General features: G+C 44.1%; 1 protein-coding gene across 1 annotated transcript in view; it reads right to left on the bottom strand.

Moving 5' to 3' along the window:
• LOC141097982 (membrane-spanning 4-domains subfamily A member 4A-like) overlaps positions 1–21,925 on the bottom strand; it is a 45,018-nt gene that overhangs the window by 13,214 nt on the left and 9,879 nt on the right. The window contains exons 3-5 of the mRNA XM_073585553.1: positions 10,672–10,800; positions 7,157–7,213; positions 6,561–6,734 (exon numbers count right to left, since the gene is read on the bottom strand). Of these exons, the coding sequence (XP_073441654.1) occupies positions 6,561–6,734; positions 7,157–7,213; positions 10,672–10,800 (360 nt within the window). The remainder of the gene's footprint in view (positions 1–6,560; positions 6,735–7,156; positions 7,214–10,671; positions 10,801–21,925) is intronic.

Here is a 21,925-nt window from a genome sequence, read left to right as displayed (position 1 = left end):
AGTATAAAGGGAGTGCAGTGTAAGGGCACAGTATAGAGAAGGGGCAATGTGAAGAGAGTGCCCAGAATGGAATGTGCAGAGTCAGTGGGGGGAGAAGGTCACACTTAACCCCTTAATGACCTGGGGTATATGAGTTTCTGAATTTCTGTTTATTGCTCCCCTTCTTCCCAGAGCTGTAACTTTTTTTTATTTTGAAGTCAATATGGCCAAGTGAGGGATTGACAGCGGCATTTAATTAGTTAGCAGTCACGGGTGGATCACGATTCCAATCACGGCTATTGCGGGCACATGTCAGCTGTATAGATCAGCTGTCATGTGCCCAGAAAGGTGCGGACTCCGCAGCAGAGATGACTCTTGGTCTTCCTTTCCTGGGGCGGTCCTCATGTGAGCCAATTTCTTTGTAGTTCTTGATGTTTTTTGCCACTGCACTTGGGGACACTTTCAAAGTTTTCCCAATTTTTCGGACTGACTTTTCTTAAAGTAATGATGGCCACTCGTTTTTCTTTACTTAGCTGCTTTTTTTCTTGCCATAATACAAATTCTAACAGTCTATTCAGTAGGACTATCAGCTGTCTATCCACCAGACTTCTGCACAACACAACTGATGGTCCCAACCCCATTTATAAGGCAAGAAATCCCACTTATTAAACCTGACAGAGCACACCTGTGAAGTGAAAACCATTTCCGGTGACTACCTCTTAAAGCTCATCAAGAGAATGCCAAGAGTGTGCAAAGCAGTAATCAAAGCAAAAGCTGGCTACTTTGAAGATCCTAGAATATAAGACATATTTTCAGTTGTTTCACACTTTTTTTGTTAAGTATATAATTCCACATGTGTTAATTCATAGTTTTGATGCCTTCAGAGTGAATCTATCTGTGTGTGACTCTGGAAAAAAAGCCGAGGAGTTTTTCCAGACCTACACCTTAGAGTGAGTGCTGTCCACTTTTCAAACAGTTTCGTATATCTGCTGTTTGACTACGGTCAAAACTAGGCAGAGACAGAGTGTGTCAGTCCCTATACAAATAGACGGAGATTGACAATTTTCCATACAGACACCGTATAGTGGTGTACGCTCCTCACACACTACCGTGTACCGCCTTGTATCACGGACAAATAGAAGCTATCTGTGTGTGACTCTGGAAAAAAAAGCTGAGGAGTTTTTCCGTTTTTCCAGACCTACACCTTAGAGTGAGTGCTGTCCGCTTTTCAAACAGTTTCGTATATCTGCTGTTTGATAATGGTCAAAACTAGACAGAGACAGCGTGCGTCAGTCCCTATACAAATAGACGGAGATTGACAATTTTCCATACACACACCGTATAGTGGTGTACGCTCCTCACACACTACCGTGTACCGCCTTGTATCACAGACAAATAGAAGCTATCTGTGTGTGACTCTGGAAAAAAAAAGCCAAAGAGTTTTTCTGTTTTTCCAGACCTACTCCTTAGAGTGAGTGCTTTTCAAACAGTTTCGTATATCTGCTGTTTGACAACGGTCAAAACTATCTCAATTAGATATGAATAAACCAAAATAAAGTCCAAATTGATAAAGACTTAAAAGTTTTTATTTAATTACACAATAAAAGGAAAACCAAACAAGTTGGACATAATACAATATTGATAAAGACTTAAAAGTTTTTATTTAATTACACAATAAAAGGAAAACCAAACAAGTTGGACATAATACAATACCATAAAATATCATAGTATAAGGAGATAGTTACATAGTAAACACATGGGCCGTGAATAAATATAGTGATCATAAAAAATCCATCAGCAATCTAAAGTGCATATAGTAAGCAGACACAGAGTCTGAAAGCTCAAATAAAGTGCAAAGGAAATGTAATAAGATCATAGATACCCGTGATCAGTGGCTCAATGTGTCTCCAGGGGGGCGCAGCTGGTACTGATGGTGGTGGTGCATCGGCTGGTCCTGGCAAAAGCACAATAGCAGCTAAGGCAGGAGGAGATAAGCCTGCATCATCCTCTGGCCCAAGAAGGCATGTAGGCATGTAAGGTTGCCTTTCGGAGTAGGAAAACCACTTTTAAAGCCAGAGCATCAGGAACAGGTTTTGGCGTACATTGCCGAAACAGCCACCAGCTCTATTGCCTCCTCTTCTGAACGTTCGAAACCTGCAAGCATGGAGTCGTCAGTGCAGGGTTCTGGTCAGGAAAAACACCTTTCCTTGTGTCCTTCACCCCCCAAAAAAGTTAAGGATGCGGCAGCCCACACTTCAGATTACTCTATGGAGCTCTTTTCACATACCATGCCTGGGTTATCCAGTCCAATCCAGAATTCCCCAGTCCAAGATGAATCTGAATTGGAGTGCACTGATGCACAGCCACTGCTAGATGATTCTGCTGGTACATCGACCCAGAGCACTACATTGCCCTCGCAGTCTATTGAGCCAGAATCTGACCCTGGTGAAACTCAGGTGCCCCTTCCCGCATACTATACCACCTTACACGGTGATACAGAGGAAGGTAAAGAGGAAGGTGCAGATGACTTTGAAGAGGAGGTGATGGATGACCCAGTTCTTGACCCGGATTGGCATCCATTGGGGGAGGAGGGTGACGCTGGCAATAGTTCAGATAAGGAGAAGGATCCGCAGCAGGCATTGACATCACAACAGTGGTTATCTGGCAGGCCCATAGCTGTCCAAAAACATGGACCAAAAACTAAAAGAGTTGCAGGACAGCTTGGCCAGACGGTCAACTTAGCACAGCGTGCAAGGCCAGAAAATGTATACCATAGTAGGAAGAGTGCAGTGTGGCACTTCTTTGTCCAAAATCCTACTGATGAGGCAAAGGTTACCTGTAAGAAGTGCGGAAGGACCTTTAGCCGAGGTAAACAACTCAGAAATTTGAATACCAGTTGCATGCTTAGACATTTAATCAACATGCACTTGCAAGTGTGGACGGACTACAAAACCCCAGGTAGCACATGTGCACCTGCTCCGACTGAAGGTAGCCAGCAACGCTCCATCGCTTCCCCCACTATAAGACCACCGCCACCGTTAAGCACCCCACCAGCACTAAATGTGGAGGTGTCGTCGCAAGGCCAAAGCACTCAGGGAATCACAATGATTTTGCAACACAACACTGAATCTAGGCCATCACCAACAATACCATCACCAACCCCCTCTCACTCCGTCCGGTCCACCGCTACTTCCCCCATATGCAGCTCTCCAGTCCAGCTCACCCTACCAGACACTCTGAGTAGGACAAGAAAGTACTCATCCTCTCATCCGCGTACACTTTGTTTGAACGCCTACATTGCCAAACTAATCTCATTAGAGATGATGCCCTACCGTTTGGTTGAAAGCAAAGCTTTCCGCGACCTCATGGCCTATGCTGTCCCACGTTATGACCTACCCAGTCGGCACTTTTTTTCTCAAAAATACATCCCTGCCCTCCACCGGCATGTGAAAGACCGCATTGTCCATGCACTAAAGCAGTCAGTGAGTGGAAAGGTGCACCTCACAACAGATGCATGGACTAGTAGGCATGGCCAGGGCCGTTACATGTCTATCACTGCGCACTGGGTTAATGTGGTGGATGCAGGCTCCACTGGGGACAGCGGCGGTGGAACAGTACTGCCTAGCCCACGGTATAGGAAACAACTGGCTGTAGGCTTTCGCTCCTCCTCCTCCTCCATCAGCGAAAGCTCGTCCACAGAGTGCAGTCGCATGAGCACTCCATCCGCAGCTGGCAGTGTTTCCCACGAGGTGTCCCACTATCGAACAGCTAGTGGTAAGAGTCAGCAGGCTGTGCTAAAGATGATGTCTTTGGGCGACAACAGACACACCGCAGAGGTACTGGCCAACTACTTGCAGCGACAAACAGAGTCATGGCTGGGCAGTCTACATCTTGAGGCAGACAAGGGAGTCAGTGATAACGGCCGTAATTTTGTGGCAGCCATAGCCCGTGCAAAACTCACACACATACCTTGCCTGGCTGACACTTTGAACCTGGTGGTGCAGTGCTTCCTTAATAATTATCCGGAGTTAACATCCCTGCTCCATAAGGTGTGAAGACTGTGCTCGCACATCAGTCGCTCGGCCATACACTCCAGTCGTATGCAGAAGCTGCAGCTATTGCTCCACCTCCCCAAGCACCGCCTAATCATAGACGTTGCAACAAGGTGGAACTCCACCCTGCACATGGTTGAGAGACTGTGCGAACAGAGGCAGGCTGTAATGCATTTGTGGGAGGATACACGGGCAGACAGTTTGAGGCAAGACATGGAATTGTCGGGTGTGCAGTGGTCAAAGCTGAAACACCTCAGTAAAGTCCTATAGTGTTTTGAGGAATGCACACGGCTGGTAAGCGCAGATGACGCCATCATAAGCATGAGCATCCCACTTATGAGTCTGCTCATGCAAAGTTTGACGCACATTAAGGATCAGGCATCTGCAGAGGAGAAGGAGGGAAGCCTCGATGACAGTCAGCCATTGTCTGGTCAGGGAACTGTCGTGGATGAGGTGGAGGAAGAAGAGGAAGAGGAGGAGGAGGAAGATGAGGGGGATGATTATTTTGGGCAGGTGGATGCATCTCAGGGCGTAAGAGAAAATGTTGACGTTCGAAGGTCAGGTACAGTGTTTGTGCGCGGCTGTAGGGATGTGGATTTGCCAGAAAGTGCTCCTCCACCCACCACTGGCAGTGCATCATTGACACCTGGAACATTGGCCCACATGTGCAATTATGCCTTGCGGATCCTAAAAAGGGAGCCCCGCATTTCCAAAATGATGAGAGATGACGACTACTGGCTGGCCAGCAACCTCGATCTACGCTACAAAGGCAAATTACACAACATCATGCCACAGGAGAACCTAGAGATAATATTGGCAAACAAACAAGCAACTCTGGTAAGCATTGTTTGAGGCTTTCCCAGCACACAGCAGCGGTGCGGTTTCTCCCACGAGCCGTAGTGGGCACAATGGAAGAGGTGTTCGTGGTGCACACAGCCGAAGTGGCGTTGGAGACAGGGGTTTAATGACCATGTTGTGGAATGATTTCTCAAGTACCGCTCACACGACTGCTAATACTGCATCGATTAAAAGTGACAGGAGACAGCAGTTGTCAACTATGGTTACAAACTACTTCTCCTCCCATATCGATGTTCTCCCTCACAAGTCAATCCCCTTTGACTATTGGGCATCTAAACTGGACGCCTGGCCTGAATTCGCACAATATGCCTTACAGGAGCTTGCTTGCCCTGCTTCTAGTGTGTGGGCCCATAACACACTGGAGCATCGTCCATGGGGACCATAATATACTGTAGCATTATGTGGAGCTCATCATATACTGTATGGAACATTATATGTGACCAATTATTCTGTATGGAGAAATATATGGGCCTCATTACTCTGTATGGCGCACTATGTGGTGGCCATAATACTGTATGGAGTAATATACTGTCCTTTTTTTGAGCTATTGTAGAATTTAAAATAGATCAGTCATGTCATGTAAGCAGTGAAGTATTTGTCATTGTACTATACCTATATTTCTGTGCCGTATCAGAGGATCATGAATTGTGGTATGTGTTAAAGGGGCCCACTGACACTCTTTGGCCCAGGGCACATGAAAACCTGGAGCCAGCCCTACCCCCTCACAACTTTAACCAAATAACCCCCAGTTTTCAATGCGTAACTATTATTATGAAGTAAATTAAGGTTGACAGTAATAAGAATTGATGTTTTTGGCTTTGAAATGGGCACTGTAGGTGTGTTTCCTGTCCTCCACTCCCTGCCGACTTTGCTTCCCCATTGACTTGCATTGGGTTTCGTGTTTCAGTCGGCCTCCGACTTTTCCCTATAGTCGGCCGATTTCGTTCGACCCGACTTTTGAGAAAGTCGGGTTTCATGAAACCCGACTCGACCCTAAGAGGCAAAGTCGCTCATCTCTATCTGTAAGTGCATTAATTATAAGACTAAGCACTGTAGCATGTCACATCTGTTAGGATTTGGCATGTTACAGTGCTTAATCTTTTAATTAACGGTATGTAATATACTCACTGTCTGGATTCGACTCCAGTGGTCATTACATAGACACTAAAGGTATGTGCACACGTTGCTGATTTTGATGCGGATCAGCAGCGCTTTTGGACACGCGGAATCCCATCAAATCTGCAGTGTAGTGCACAACCAATCTTATTCAATGGTAAATGAAGAATTGCCATCAGATGCGTATTCTGTGCAGAATATTCTGCAGGCTAATCTGCCACGTGTACACATACCCTAGGAGATTTTTGGACGTTGGTATGTGCACACAACGTCTTTTATCAAGCGGATTTCTCCTGAAAAAGTGCTAAAAAAGCTACAAAGAATAAGCATAATGTACAGCAATGTAAGACTTGCTTTGCATATGTTCCATCAGGAAAGATCTCTTCAAGATATGTACTTCCATAAGATGCTCAGAAACTCGCTACATGATACTTCTAGCTGTGATGTTTTTCTAAACTCATACTTCCCCCTTAAATTGCATGGTTCATAACAACTGCAGTGAGAAAAGTTGTTATAAGCACAATTTTAATACAATAATGTGAAGATGATTCTTACCATAGAAGAAAAGTTTCCTAGACATTGGCTATCGCTTTTATAATATGAACAATATGATTCCCGCAGGATGTATGGGGTAAAATCTGATAACAAGCAAACCTCCATTGTAGCCATTATCATTCCACAAAACGCAGCTAAAGAAGTGATAATATTCATCACCAAGCTTGACTTTACCTGAAACACAAAGTAACATTCATTCCTTAAAGGGTTATCCCAACTGGGCAAGTTATAACTCATTGCTCCCTGAGGGGCGATCCATCTATTGTCTGCTGGAAATAACTGAGGGTTGTACTGGGCTTCGGCAGTCCTATAGACAATGAATATCTCTTCTAATGGGCATTTCATTCCTTCTATGGCAACCCGCAACAGATTTGTGGAGTGCCAATGACCATCACAGGTGGCGGCCATGATGTTGGACTCCTTCTTAAATGCCGCTGTCGCATTTGTGATGCATTAGTTACTATGTGAGCGAAGGGAAGACTCCGTTTCTGAGCCCGCTACATATAGTGATAGCATGCGTATGCCATGAACGGTGGCCATGGCTAAGAAGTTATCGAGAAGCCTACTAAAAACTTTTTGCTAAACTTTTCTCTTACTTTTCCAACCGTTGGTTTCACTGAAGCCGCTACCGACAGAGATCCGGAAATGACAAACTGGAAAAATGAACATGACATAATTGTAACTTTTATTTTACAGATCAAGTAAATAGAATTCATAAACAGAATGCGATATGTGGATCCGTCACCCTGTGTCACCTTCAGTCCTATTTTCCTAAATCCATTGTCAGAATGGAGAAATAGTTATCGGATACATGAAATGGATTAGCAGAAAGTTATATGGGTGCTCTTTAGGGTGCAGTCATATGGTCGTATAAATTGGACCGATATCGGAACACAATGCTTGGACTGGCCAGTCGCTCTCCAGATCCGAGCGTGACAGCTGCATAGAGCTATATGAAGATGTCACACTCGGGTCGGGAGAGCCACCAGTCAGTCTGAGCTTTGTGCTCTGATCTTGGTCTGATTTATAAAGCGATTTGACTGCGCTCTTACAGGGTTCACTTATTTCCCTATTTTCAACCATGGGCTTTTCTTGTGTTAGCCATTTGTTTGTTTTTTGCTTTGTTTTTTTTAAACTGTGTTTCACTTTTATGATATAGATGTGCTTCATAGGACAAGTAATCAATATCAGATCATTAGGGGTCTTTGCACTCCAACGATCAGCTGTTCTTAGATGCAGCCTGATGCAAACAGTTGTGGGGCTGAACAGCACTGCTCCATCAATTGTTTAGTGGCCACTGTGGGTTACTGCAGATCAGCTCCTATGAATCTTATTTTTTTTAATTTGTTTTTATTTTTATTATTCGTCTTGGGGGATTTGAACCTGCTTGATAGTTTGTACAACTCACTGCTGGATGTCTAGATTGTAGTGAGCTGCAATAAATCCTTCACAGGGGTACTAACGTGGCCTTCTGTAGACCCTCTGACTGCAATGAAAAAGCCATTGGCACTTTGCAATCACATTGTGACATAAATGACCTCTGACACGCTGTATCCATGCACTTAAATGACAGGACAACTGAGAACTAAAGTGTTGAAGTGTTCCATACATCTCATGGTGGATGTCCCCTTAGGGTTCAATATCCTAATAGCTGAAGCAGAGAGTGCTACAAACAGCATTTACAACTTCCGATGACCAAGCACATTTCACAAGGAGTCCATTCATTTTAATATTAATGGGGTTGTCCACTACTAGGACAAACCTCTCTCAACCTGAGGGTTTGGCCCCATTTAAATAAAACACCTATATTCACCTCCCGTGCTGGCGCTGTTCCAGAGGTATCAGCATTCATGTTCCTGAGGCTCACGTGAGGTTGTTACGTAATGTGACCTGTGTGCCCCATCAGTGCTGGTGTGGCTCCCCTGAGGGTTCAGTTGCCACAGAGGTGCTGCACCTCCTCCTGAGGTGTGGTACCCCGCTATCCAGGTAAGGTGGAGACACCTGACCACACTCCAACACTCACATCCCACACACACACCAGTAGTGTAGCAGAGCAACCTTTGTGGCTCCCTGCTTGGAACACGAAGAGTGCTGGGAGGTGGGTGGAGCTTAGATTGCACAAGAGAGCGGGAGAATATTAGGAAAAGGTCAGTCTGTGAGAGAAGATCCCCTGAGAGGGATGGAGTGAAGGAAGTGCTGCAGCAGACTCCTGTGACCTGGAGCTGCTGGCACAGGAAAGAGCCATAGAAAGCCTGATTCTTCAGAAGGAAGATAGTTTAGTACGGAACGTAAGGAGAAGAAGAGATCTAAGGACTAGGGTCAGAGCAGAGCCCTTCCTCATGTTTGAAGCGCATGGCCGGGGTCCGGTCCCCGAGGTTGTATGGATACTGATGTTCCTACTGCAGAAACCAGAGGAATAGAAGTCATCACCAAATTATTCCCATCTAAGACTTGGGGGCACAACAGCAACGTGGGTGAGCCGGGACATGATAGCAAGAAGTCTCCGAAGCAGGCTACTGTCTGCCGTATAAGTAGAGTTCTAAGTAACATCAAGAAGGAGGAACTTGAGTTTAATACGCAACTACAAGTACTTCAGATTAGGCGCTAGTGTGGAGACGTTCAGAGAAGGCACATGTTGGAGGAGTGCTGGAAACGTGTATTTTACCTTGCCTGGGAGTTGGCTGAGCCCCTGACCTGGAGGACATGGCACCGAAGCGGGCATCTTTGTGCACCAGACTGTGAGTAAAGCCTTGGAACTACATTCCACTGTGTCCTCCACTTATTCTTGCGCCTTACACCCGGCTCTGCTACATCTACTTTTTTACACCATCTCCCCACTTGCCAACCTCTTCTACCCTGCCCTGGGACTACAGCTCTACCTGTGGGGAGCTTCAACATCATTGCTGCACCACACCATCTGTCCCAGAGAAGCAACCTCATGTGAGCCCCAGGAACGTGAACGGTGACACCTCTGGAACAGCGCCAGCACGGTACGGTTGTTTTTTTTTAATGACAAATTTCAAAAACTGACTGTCACATCCAAGCATAAACATTGTGTGAACAGGTGCTTAACCTAGAGTCACCAACTCATATACATTCAAGCAAAAAAGGAAGCACACTGTAGCGCCATAACATGCAAATATGAAAAATGAATTGCATTACTGCATTAGAAATATGAAAAATTGAGAAAGTTTAGCGCATAAAATGGCCAAGTTATGTGTACCTGGAAGCCACGTTAAGGCATTTCTCATTTTCCAGGTCCCTGTCTATGCCAATCCTCACTAAGACTGAAGTCTCCATCTGAATGGGAGCCTATGAAAAATCCTCTGTTTCACTGAAGTCTATATCTCTGTGGAGGGGAACTGGCCCTGCTTTGATTAGAAATGCCTGCGGCTAACAGGTGGAGTGCTCAGTCATATTTCTAATGCAGTAATGCAATTCATTTTTCATTTTTCATATTTGCATGTTATGGCGCTACAGTGTGCTTCCTTTTTTTGCTTGAATGTTTTTTTTTTTAATGAGGCATACATTCACTTTGAGAAGGGGTTGTCCTACTAGTGGACAACCCCTTTAATTGTGTAGTGCTTTATTTTTCCTGTGGTGCTGGTCCGGTGTCTGTTAGTTTGGCGCCAGAATTTGTGGTCTTAAATCGCCATGCGAACTCCTATTACTGTAGGTTTATTTTTTTTGGGTATGTTTTATGTGGCAGGAGAGCCTTTTGGCCCCATTAGGTATTTGCTGGGAATAGCTAACTCTATGTCCCATATAGCGCCTCAATGCATTCATGTACACAGTACGGCTGCTACTATCAGACGCTTATTAAGCTGGAATCCACCATTGTTGGGCTTGTTTACGTCCATCTATGTGTGTTTATCTGAGTTAGTGGTGGGCTTGTTATAATAGACATTGGGAAGGGAGAGAAAAGCAACCAGAGCCAATGCTAAGACAAGAGCTGTGTCTCAGACCACCACAGACTCCCTGTAGACACGGGATTTATGCCGTAGTCACCGATCACAGCTTGTGTTTAAGCTAAAAAGCACCAAGAACCAAAGGACTTAAATAGCAGGTAAAAATTATAACTTGACATGTGCTTTAACTTCATATATCTTACCAATATTCCAGACCATAGAGGGGCACCACTATAGACTAGAAATCCAACATTATTAAAAGTATTTGCAATGGCTATGGTCATAACAATGTCAAAGGATATAAGAACGATTCCAGAAAATATCTGTGTTGTCTGAAAAATAAGAGAAACACATCACGTTAAATAGGAGACACTCAAGTGAAAGTACAAAAAAAATACAGTGCACAACATAAGGGCTGTTTCAGAAGTCCGTAATCATCGGTCCGATGTCGGATCGTAACGCACGGGCTGGCTGCACATCACCTTAACTGAGCGTGATAGCTTAATATATTACTGTGACTCTGTCATGCTTGGGTTAGAAGATGTACGACCAGCCCGTACATTACGATCTGACATCTGACCGAATTATACAGACATCCGAAACAGCCCTAAATGAGTACACCCCAACCGATTTATCAGCAAACCTTCAGTTTCCTTTCACAATACCGTACTACTATACTCGTATATCCCATAAATGTGGGACAATGGTTGCAAACAAGATTTGTTACGTTGCGCACCCAAATAAGGTAATTTTTCTGACAAGTTCATTCAAGACCATGTAACGAGTCACCTCAATGAAAAGTCTTAGGAGTAAAGCTAAAGTTTAGACTGCAAAATTCTAATTATATAAACCCACAGATAAAAACTAGAGAAATAACGATCCAATGAATAAAAATTGGCAAATTTTATTGCAAAACTTATTAAAAGTCCAAAATAATTGAAACTACAATAAGAACATGGTGACCTGTTCCGGCCCCCTCTCCTCTTTTGCTCACTTGGCCCCAGAGTATAATAAAATTATCTCCATCGGCGGCGCACACCTCGGCACGGGGAGCTTTCCTGGAGCAACACTGCAGTACAGCTCTAGGGGAGTACCCTCCGCCTCTTGTGTGATGTGCTGGTGATGGCGCCTATGCAATGACATCATTACGTACTCAGCGCCATGTATGCACTTCACTCGTCAGGATACCAGGAGTGGAGCTGAGCCTGCAGGGGATCGTATGAGAGGTAAGTATGAAAAACTTTAATTTTATAAAACAAAAAAAAATTAATGGGTGGTGTGTATGTGTGTGTGTGAGGGGGAAGAAATTGATGATGAATTGATGATGTAGGACCATGAATGATGATGTATTGAGCTGGGAGAACGCAAATAATGATGAATTGGGGTTGGGGACGGCAAATGATGAATTGAAGGTGGGGGTGGAAAGAGCAAATAATGGTAAATTGAAGGTGAGGGGAGGAAATGATGATGTATTGAGACTGGGGGATGGGAAAAGTAAATGATGAATTGTGGGTGAGAAGCAGCAAATGATGATGCATTGAGGGTGGGGGGGAGCAGTTGCAAATGAATAGAGGGTGGTGGGAGAGAGAGAGAGGACATGACATAATGAAAAGGAGCAGAAAGGGGCATGTAAATATGAATTGGGGAGGGTAAGGTACAGAGTTGAGGGCATTGAAGATGCAGGAGTTTGACTGATATTGAATTGGGGAAAAGTAAAGATGTTATATAAATTAATTATTTATTGGGTGGTGAAAATGGCTATTTATAGTTAGTGGGGGCACAGTGGTGGATTACAATTTATATTTGGAATGGTGAGTTGCATGATAACTAATTATATATTAATTGAAGGTGCTTGTCTGTACTCAGCTGCGTAGTGTAGAAGTTGGGGAAAAGTGAGGAATGTGCTCTGGAAGAGGGGATCTAGGTAACTATGTGATATTTTATGCAGAGATGAGTCATACCTGGAAGAAGTGATGGCTGTCAGTAGTGGTTGAAGAAGAAAACCGAAGATGAAGGACTTCAGCTAGAGACGTCACCAGTGAGCCGTGTATTACTTGTCCACTGACACTGAACTTGCAGTCATCATTGGCCCCTATCTCCTCACTCTCATGTCCTGATTCTGCATTGAAGCATTACAATGAAACACTTCAAAGTGCCCTGGATGAATTTGCACCCCCTATAAATAGAACACCACAACACAGACGGCGACAACCCTGGCACACCCTGCAAACACGTTTCCTGCAGCGGTGCTCCAGGTGCGCCGAACGTCTGTGGAGAAAATCCAATTTACACGAAGATTTCATCCATTATAAGTTTATGCTTAGAACATACAATGCTGCCCTTCACCTCTCCAAACAAACCTATTTCAACACCCTCATCTAGGGATGGGCGAATCCTGAAATACTCGGAATCGCTAGACTCTAACGAGTCCGACTCGGAAACTCGCTACTCGTTGCGAGCCTAGCGAGTCCAATGTTAATGAATGGGGATGCGAGTATTGCAGCGATTCCTGTGCTGCCATTTTTTTTGTTCCGCTTACTTCCCGCATGTGGCTGTGCACACCATGCGGAAAGTAAGCAGAACAATTGCGGATCGTACCCACGGTCCGGAGGAGAGGAGACTGTCCTCCGGGCTTTGGGCACCATATCCCTGTAAAAAATAGAATTTAAAAATAAAAAATATTGTTATTCTTACCCTCCGACGTCCCGCGCAGCCTTTCCGCCTCTCCACGCATCCGTTCCCAGTAGTCCTTTGCGAAAATGCCCGCGATGGCGTCCGTTCTCGCGGGATCGCGAAGTCTCGCGGTCATTCGCGCGACGTCATCGCGAATTACCGCGAGACATCGCGATCCCGCGAGAACGGACGTCATCGCGGGCATTTTCGCAAAGGACTACTGGGAACGGATGCGTGGAGAGGCGGGAAGGCTGCGCGGGACGTCGGAGGGTAAGAATAACAATATTTTTTATTTTTTTTTACATTTTATCTTTTACTACTGACGCTGCATAGGCAGCCTCAGTAGTAAAAAGTTGGTCACACTTGTCAAACACTATGTTTGACGAGTGTGACCAACCTGTCAATCAGTTCTCCAAGCGATGCTACAGATCGCTTGGAAAATGCTAGCATTTGCATTGGACTCGTTACTGTGCTAGTAATCGCTTGGAAACTCACAGAGTACCGACTCCTGCGAGTCCCCTACTACTCGCAGAGTAACGAGTCCTAACGAGTAGATTCGCCCATCCCTACCCTCATCACCTCACTGTCCAATAACCCGAAACGTCTCTTTGACACTTTTCATTCTCTACTCAACCCAAGAGTACAGGCCCCAACCACGGAGCTTTGAGCTGACGATCTGGCCAATTACTTCAAAGAAAAAATTGACTAGATTCCATAGGAAATTATCTCCCAATCACCTCATACCATGCACTATCCTCCCTCCCCCACTGCATCTAGCTCACTCTCTGATTTTGAACCAGTCACAGAAGAAGAAGTAAGCGGGCTCCTTGCATCTTCTTGCCCAACCACTTGCACGAGTGACCCATTTCTGTCACATCTCCTCCAGTCCCTTTCCTCTGCTGTCACCCCTCACCTAACTAAAATATTTAACCTCTCTCTTCTGGTATCTTTCCCTCCTCATTTAAGCATGCCATCATACATCCACTACTTAAAAAACCATCCCTCGACCAAAACTGTGCCGCTAACTATAGACCTGTCTCTAATCTTCCCTTCATCTCTAAACTCCTGGAACACCTGGTCCACTCCTGTCTTATCCACTATCTCTTTTATAACTCTTCTCGACCCACTCCAATCCGGTTTCCGCTCTTTACACTCTACTGAAACTGCCCTCACTAAAGTCTCTAATGATCTACTAACAGCTAAATCAAATGGTCATTATTCCATGCTAATTCTCTTGGATCTCTCTGCAGCATTCGACACTGTGGATCATCAGCTCCTCCTCACTATGCTCCATTCCATTGGCCTCAAGGACACCATTCTCTCCTGGTTCTCCTCCTATCTCTCTGACCGCTCCTTTACTGTATCTTTTGCCGGTTCCTCCTCCTCTCGCCTTGCCCTTACTGTTGGGGTTCCTCAAGGATCAGTTCTAGGCCCCCTCCTCTTCTCCTTGTACACTGCCCCTATTGGTCAAACAATCAGTAGATTTGGTTTCCAGTACCTTCTCTATGCTGATGACACCCAATTATACGCTTCTTCTTCTGACGTCACGCCAGCCTTTCTAGAAAACACCGGCGATTCTCTAAACGCTGTGTCCAACATCATGTCCTCACTATATCTGAAACTGAACCTGTCAAAGACTGAACTCCTTGTGTTTCCTCCCTCTACTAATGTACCTATACCCGACATTGCCATTTCTGTGTGTGGTTCCACTATTACTCCCCAGCAACATGCCCGCTGTCTTGGGGTCATACTTGACTCCGAGCTTTCCTTTGCCCGCCACATTCGATCACTGGCTCTCTCTTGTCATCTGCACCTCAAAAACATTTCTAGAATTCGACCTTTTCTTACTTTTGACTCTGCAAAAACTCTTACTGTTTCTCTTATTCATTCTTGTCTTGACTATTGTAACTCTCTTCTAATCGGTCTCCCTCTTACCAAACTCTCCCCTCTCCAATCTGTCTTGAATGCTGCAGCCAGGATCATATTCCTCACCAATCGTTACACCGATGCCTCTACCTTGTGCCAGTCATTACACTGGCTACCCATCCACTCCAGAATTCAGTATAAACTTATTACCCTCACCCACAAAGACCTCCATGGCTCAGCACCACCATAAATGTCCTCCCTTGTTTCAGTATACCACCCTACCCGTGCCCTCCGTTCTGCTGATGACCTGAGGTTAGCATCCTCAATAATCAGAACCTCTCACTCCCGTCTCCAAGACTTAACACGTGCTGCGCCAATTCTTTGGAATGCACTTCCCAGGTCAATACGATTAGTCCCCAATCCCCACAATTTTAAGCGTGCCCTGAAAACGCATTTATTCAGACTGGCCTATCGCCTCAACACATTAACCTAATCTATCCCTGTGTGGCACAGCCAAAAGTTTTACCATAACCAGGTTCCCCGCATCAGGTTTCCACATGCTTTATGCATCCATTAGCCCTTTGTGTCTGTACTGTTACACACTTAACATTATGGCTGGTCCATACAATCAGGCCAACTGTTACCACCCACCTTTCGTGTCTACCTCTTTCCTCATAGACTGTAAGCTTGCGAGCAGGGCCCTCATTCCTCTTGGTATCTGTTATGATCTATGTGATTATTGTTATGCTGTAATGTCTATTGTCTGTACAAATCCCCTCTGAAATGTAAAGTGCTGCGGAATATGTCGGTGCTATAGAAATAAAATGTATTATTATTATTACTATACACTCTCTACTATGTACAATGACTCTGGTGATTCCTGTATTACCTGTACACTATATACAGAGCTCCTTTGTATATTGTCACTTGTGGGTCACTATTACCTGTACACTGACACCATATACAGAACTCCTGTGTATAAAGTCACAAGTGATCCCTGTACTACCTGTACTCTGGCACTATATACAGAACTTCCGTGTATAATGTCACTGGTGATCCCTGCATTACCTGTACACTGACACTATATAGAACTCCTATATAATTTCACTGGTAATCACTGTTACCTGTACATGGACACTTTACAGAGCTCCTGTGTATAATGTCACTGGGGATCCCTGTATTACCTGTACACTGACACTATATACAGAACCCTTGTGTATATTGTCACTGGTGATGACTGTAATAATAATAATAATAATTTTTATTTATATAGCGCCAACATATTCCGCAGCACTTTACAATTAAGCGGGGACATGTACAGACAATAAATTCAATACAAGTTAAGACAATTTAAACAGTGACATTAGGAGTGAAGTCCCTGCTCGCAAGCTTACAATCTACAAGGAAATGGGGGGGGACACAGTAGGTGAAAAGTGCTTGCTATTTCAGGTCTGGCAATTATAATAAATAGGAATTTTTATATAAAGCTGCATGATCCGGTCATCAGCCCGTGTGTTTAAGTGCAATAGTCAAGTATCAAGTGCAGTTATCATGTGCATGGAGGATGTGGAGACAGATGAATAGTAGTGTGCAGATTCAGAATAATATTTGGGAAGAGGGAACAGGGCAAAGTTAGTTTGCTGAGTAGTTGATGTGGTAGGCTTGTTTGAGGAGATGGTTTTCAATGCGCGCTTGAATAGGTTGGGGCTAGGTATCAATCTTATCGTCTGGGGAAGTGCATTCCAGAGAGCTGGCGCAGCACGAGAGAAGTCTTGGAGACGGAGGTGCGAGGTTCGGATTACGGGGGATGTTAGTCTTAGGTCAGTTGTAGAACGGAGGGCACGTGTAGGGTGATAGACAGAAATGAGAGAGGAGATATAAGGCTGTGCAGAACTGTGGAGAGCTTTGTGGGTGAGAGAGATGAGTTTATACTGGACCCTGTAGCGAATAGGTAGCCAGTGTAAAGACTGGCACAAGATGGAGGCATCGGTGAAGTGGCTGGACAGAAATATGACCCTGGCTGCCGCGCTCAAGATGGATTGGAGAGGAGAAAGTTTGGTAAGAGGGAGACCGATCAGAAGAGAGTTGCAGTAGTCCAGACAAGAATGAATAAGAGAGACAGTAAGAGACTTAGCAGTTTCAAAGGTGAGAAAAGGTCGGATTCTGGAGATGTTTTTAAGATGCAGGTGACAAGAGCGAGTGAGTGATCGGATATAGGAAGTAAAGGAAAGTTTGGTGTCGAATATGACCCCAAGACAGCGGGCATGCTGCTTGGGAGTTATGGTTGAATCCTCCAGGGTTATGTCGATGTTAGGTAGAGTGAGGTTAGTAGAGGGGAGACACACAAGAATTTCAGTTTTGGAGAGATTTAGTTTCAGATGGAGGGAGGACATGATGTTAGAGACAGCAGACAGACAAACTGTATTACCATTACACTGACACTATATACAGAGCTCTTGTGTATAATGTCCCTGGTCATCCCTGTATTACCTGTACACTGACACTATATACAGTAATGTCCATATATATTTGGACAGAGAAAACATTTTTCTAATTTTGGTTCTAGACATTACCATAATGAATTTTAAACAAAACAATTCAGATGCAGTTGAAGTTCAGATTTTCAGCTTTTATTTGAGGTATCCACATTAAAATTGGATGAAGGGTTTAGGAGTTTCAGCTCCTTAACCCCTTAAGCCCCAAGGGTGGTTTGCACGTTCATGACCGGGCCAATTTTTACAATTCTGATCACTGTCCCTTTATGAGGTTATAACTCAGAAACGCTTCCATGGATCCCGGTGATTCTGACATTGTTTTCTCGTGACATATTGTACTTCATGTTAGTGGTAAAATTTCATTCATATAACTTGCGTTTATTTGTGAAAAAAATGGAAATTTGGCAAAAATTTAGACAATTTTGCAATTTTCCAAATTTGAATTTTTATGCCCTTAAATCACAGAGATACGGCACACAAAAAACTTAATAAATAACATTTCCCACATGTTTACTTTAAATCAGCACAATTTTGGAACCAAAATTTATTTTTTTAGGAAGTTATAAGGGTTAAAAAATGACCAGTGATTTCTCATTTTTGCAACACCATTTTATTTTTACGGACTACATCACATTTGAAGCCACTTTGAGGGGTCTATAGATAGAAAATACCCAAAAGTGACACCATTCTAAAAACTGCACCCCTTAAGGTGCTCAAAACCAAATTCAAGAAGTTTATTAACCCTTTAGGTGCGTCACAGGAATTTTTTGAATATTTAAAAAAAAATGAACATTTAACTTTTTTTCACAAAAAAAATACTTCAGGTTCAATTTTTTTTATTTTACCAAGGGTAACAGGAGAAATTGGACTGCAAAAGTTATTGTGCAATTTGTCCTGAGTACGCTGATACCTGATATGTTGGGGAGAACCACTGTTCGGCGCATGGCAGACCTCAGAAGGGAAGGAGCGCTGTTTGACTTTTTCAATGCAAAATTGGCTGGAATTCAGATCGGATGCCGTGTCGCGTTTGGAGAGCCCCTGATGTACCTAAACAGTAGAAACCCCCCACAAGTGACCCCATTTTGGAAACTAGACCCCCCAAGGAACTTATCTAGATATGTGGTGAGAGTTTGAACCCACAAGGGCTTCACAGAAGTTTATAACGTACAGTGGTACAATTAAAAAATCATTTTTTTCCACAAAAATGATCTTTTCACCCCCAATTTTTATTTTCCCAAGGGTAACAAGACCCTAAAAGTTATTGTGCAATTTGTCCTGGGTACGCTGATACCCCATATGTGGGTGTAAATGACTATTTGGGCGCATGGCAGAGCTCGGAAGGGAAGCAGCGCCATTTGACGTTTTTGACTGGAATTGAGATCGGACACCATGTCGCGTTTGGAAAGCCCCTGATGTACCAAAACAGTAGAAACCCCCCACAAATGACACCATTTTGGAAACTAGACCCCCCAAGGAACTTATCTAGATGTGTGGTGAGCACGTTGAACCCCCCCAGTGCTTCACAGAAGTTTATAACGCCCGGGCGTGAGAATACAATAATAGCATTTTTTCCACAAACATGATCTTTTAGTCACCAATTTTTTTATTTTCCCAAGGGTACAAGGAGAAATTGGACCCCAAAAGTTGTAGTCCAATTTGTCCTGAGTACGCTGATACCTCATATGTGGGAGAAAACTACTGTATGCGCCCCACGTCGGGGCTCGGAAGGGAAGTAGTGACGTTTTGGAATGCAGACTTTGATGGAATGGTCTGCAGGTGTCATGTTGCTTTTGGAGAGCCCCTGATGTACCTAAACAGTGGAAACCCCCCATAAGTGACCCCATTTTGGAAACTAGACCCCCTAAGGAACTTATCTAGATGTGTGGTGAGCACTTTGAACCCCCCAGTGCTTCACAGAAGTTTATAACGACTGGGAGTGAAAATAAAAATATCGTATTTTTTCAACAAACATCATCTTTTAGTCCCCTTTTTTTATTTTTCCAAGGGTAACAGGAGAATTTGGACCCCTAAAGTTGTTGTCCAATTTGTCCTGAGTGCGCTGACACCCCATATGTGGGAGAAAACTACTGTATGGGCACACGTCGGGGCTCGGAAGGGAAGTAGCGACGTTTTGAAATGCAGACTTTGATGGAATGGTCTGCAGGTGTCATGTTGCCTTTGGAGAGCCCCTAATGTACCAAAACAGTGGAAAACCTCTACAAATGACCCCATTTTGGAAAATAGACCCCCCACGGAACTTATCTAGATGTGTGGTGAGCACTTTGAACCCCCAAGGGCTTCACAGAAGTTTATAATGCCCAGGCATGAAAATAAAAAAATGGTATTTTTTCCACGAACATGATCAATTAGTCTCCATTTTTTTTATTTTCCCAAGGGTAACAGGAGAAATTGGACCCCAAAAGTTGTTGTCCAATTTGTCATGAGTACCCTGATACCTCATATGTGGGAGAAAACTACTGTATGGGCATACGTCAGGGCTCGGAAGGGAAGTAGTGACGTTTTGGAATGTAGACTTTGATGGATTGGTCTGCGAGTGTCATGTGCGTTTGGAGAGCCCCTGATGTACCTAAACTATTGAAACTCCCCACAAGTGACCCCATTTTGGAAACTAGACCCCCCATGGAACTTATCTAGATGTGTGGTGAGCACTTTGAACCCCAAGTGCTTCACAGAAGTTTATAACGCCTGGGCGTGAAAATAAAAAAATCATTTTTTTCCACAAAAATGATATCTTTGCCCCCATTTTTTTATTTTCCTAAGGGTAACAGGAGAAATTGGACCCCAAAAGTTGTTTTGCAATTTGTCCTGAGTACGCTGATACCCTATATGTGGGGGTAAAACACTGTTTGGGCGCATGGCAGAGCTTGGAAGGGAAGGAGCACCATTTGACTTTTTCAACGCAGAATTGGCTGGAATTGAGATCAGACGCCATGTTGCATTTGGAGAGCCCCTGATGTGCCGAAACAGTGGAAACCCCCCAATTATAACCCCAACACACCCCTAACCCTAATCTCAGCCCTAACCCTAGACCTAACCTTAGCCCTAACCCTAGCCCTAACCCTAATGGGAAAATGGAAATAAATACATTTTTTTTATTTTATTATTTTTCCCTAACTAAGGGGGTGATAACGGGGGGTTTGATTTACTATTTATGGCGGTTTTTATGTTTGGCAGCTGTCACACGCTAAAAGACGCTTTTTATTGTAAAAAGAGTTTTTGCATCACCACATATTGAGAGCTATAATTTTTCCGTATTTTGACCCACCGAGTCATGTGAGGTCTTATTCTTTGCGGGACGAGTTGACGTTTACATTGGTACCATTTTCAGGCACGTGACTTTTTTTATCGCTTTTTATTCCGATTTTTGGGACGCAGAATGAACAAAAAACAGCGTTTCATGAATTTCTTTTGGGGGGGTGCGTTTACACCGTTCCACGTGCGGTAAAATTGATAAAGCGATTTTATTCTTCGGGTCAGTACGGTTACAGCGATACCTCATTTAGGTCTTTTTCTATGTTTTGGCGTTTCTATGCAATGAAAACTATTTTATATAAAAAATAATTATTTTTGCATCGCTTTATTCTGCGAGCTATAACTTTTTTATTTTTTTGCGGATGATGCTGTTTGGCAGCTCGTTTTTTGCGGGACAAGCTGACATTTTCAGCGGTACCATGGATATTTATATGCGTCTTTTTGATCACGCTTTATTGCACTCTTTGTTTGGTGGTATGATAATAAATCATTATTTTTTGCTTCGTTTTTTATTTTTTAAGGGGTTCGGCAAATGGGTTAACTAATGGGACAGTTTTATAGGGCGGGTCGTTACGGACGCGGCGATACCAAATATGTGTACTTTTATTGTTTTTTTTTATTATTTTCAAAAAATGAATTTATTGGGGAATATTTTTTTTTTTTTACTAATTTATTTAGCGATTTTTTAAAAATTATTTTGATACTTTTTTTTTTTTAACTTTATTACATTGTCCCAGGTGGGACATCACTGTCCTGTGACAGATCGCTGATCTGTCACATCACAGATCACTGTGACAGATCAGCGATCTGTCACAGGCACTGCAGCAGACTTCCTCATGCCTGCGCTGTGCAGGCAGTGAGAAAGTCAGCTCCCTACAGGCCCCCGAAGGTCCACGTCGCCGTCTTGGATACGGGGGCCTGTAGGGAAAGAGCCCCCGCAGCAGCGCTGCACATTGCGCTGCTGTGGGGGGCTCAGGGAAGCATGGAGAGAGCCCCCTCCCTGCCGATGCTTCCCTTTAACCCCCGATACACCGCAATCGTGTTAGATCGCGGTGTACAAGGGGTTAACGTGTCGGGGTGGTCCGTGACCGCCCCTGACACATTGTGCCGGGTGTCAGCTGTGATAATCAGCTGACACCCGGCTGCGATC

Source organism: Dendrobates tinctorius, unplaced genomic scaffold, assembly GCF_039654945.1.
Source record: "Dendrobates tinctorius isolate UK_male_01 unplaced genomic scaffold, ASM3965494v1 ptg000086l, whole genome shotgun sequence".
In the NCBI taxonomy this organism is placed as follows: domain Eukaryota; kingdom Metazoa; phylum Chordata; class Amphibia; order Anura; family Dendrobatidae; genus Dendrobates; species Dendrobates tinctorius.
This window is presented reverse-complemented; position numbering and strand designations above follow the sequence as displayed.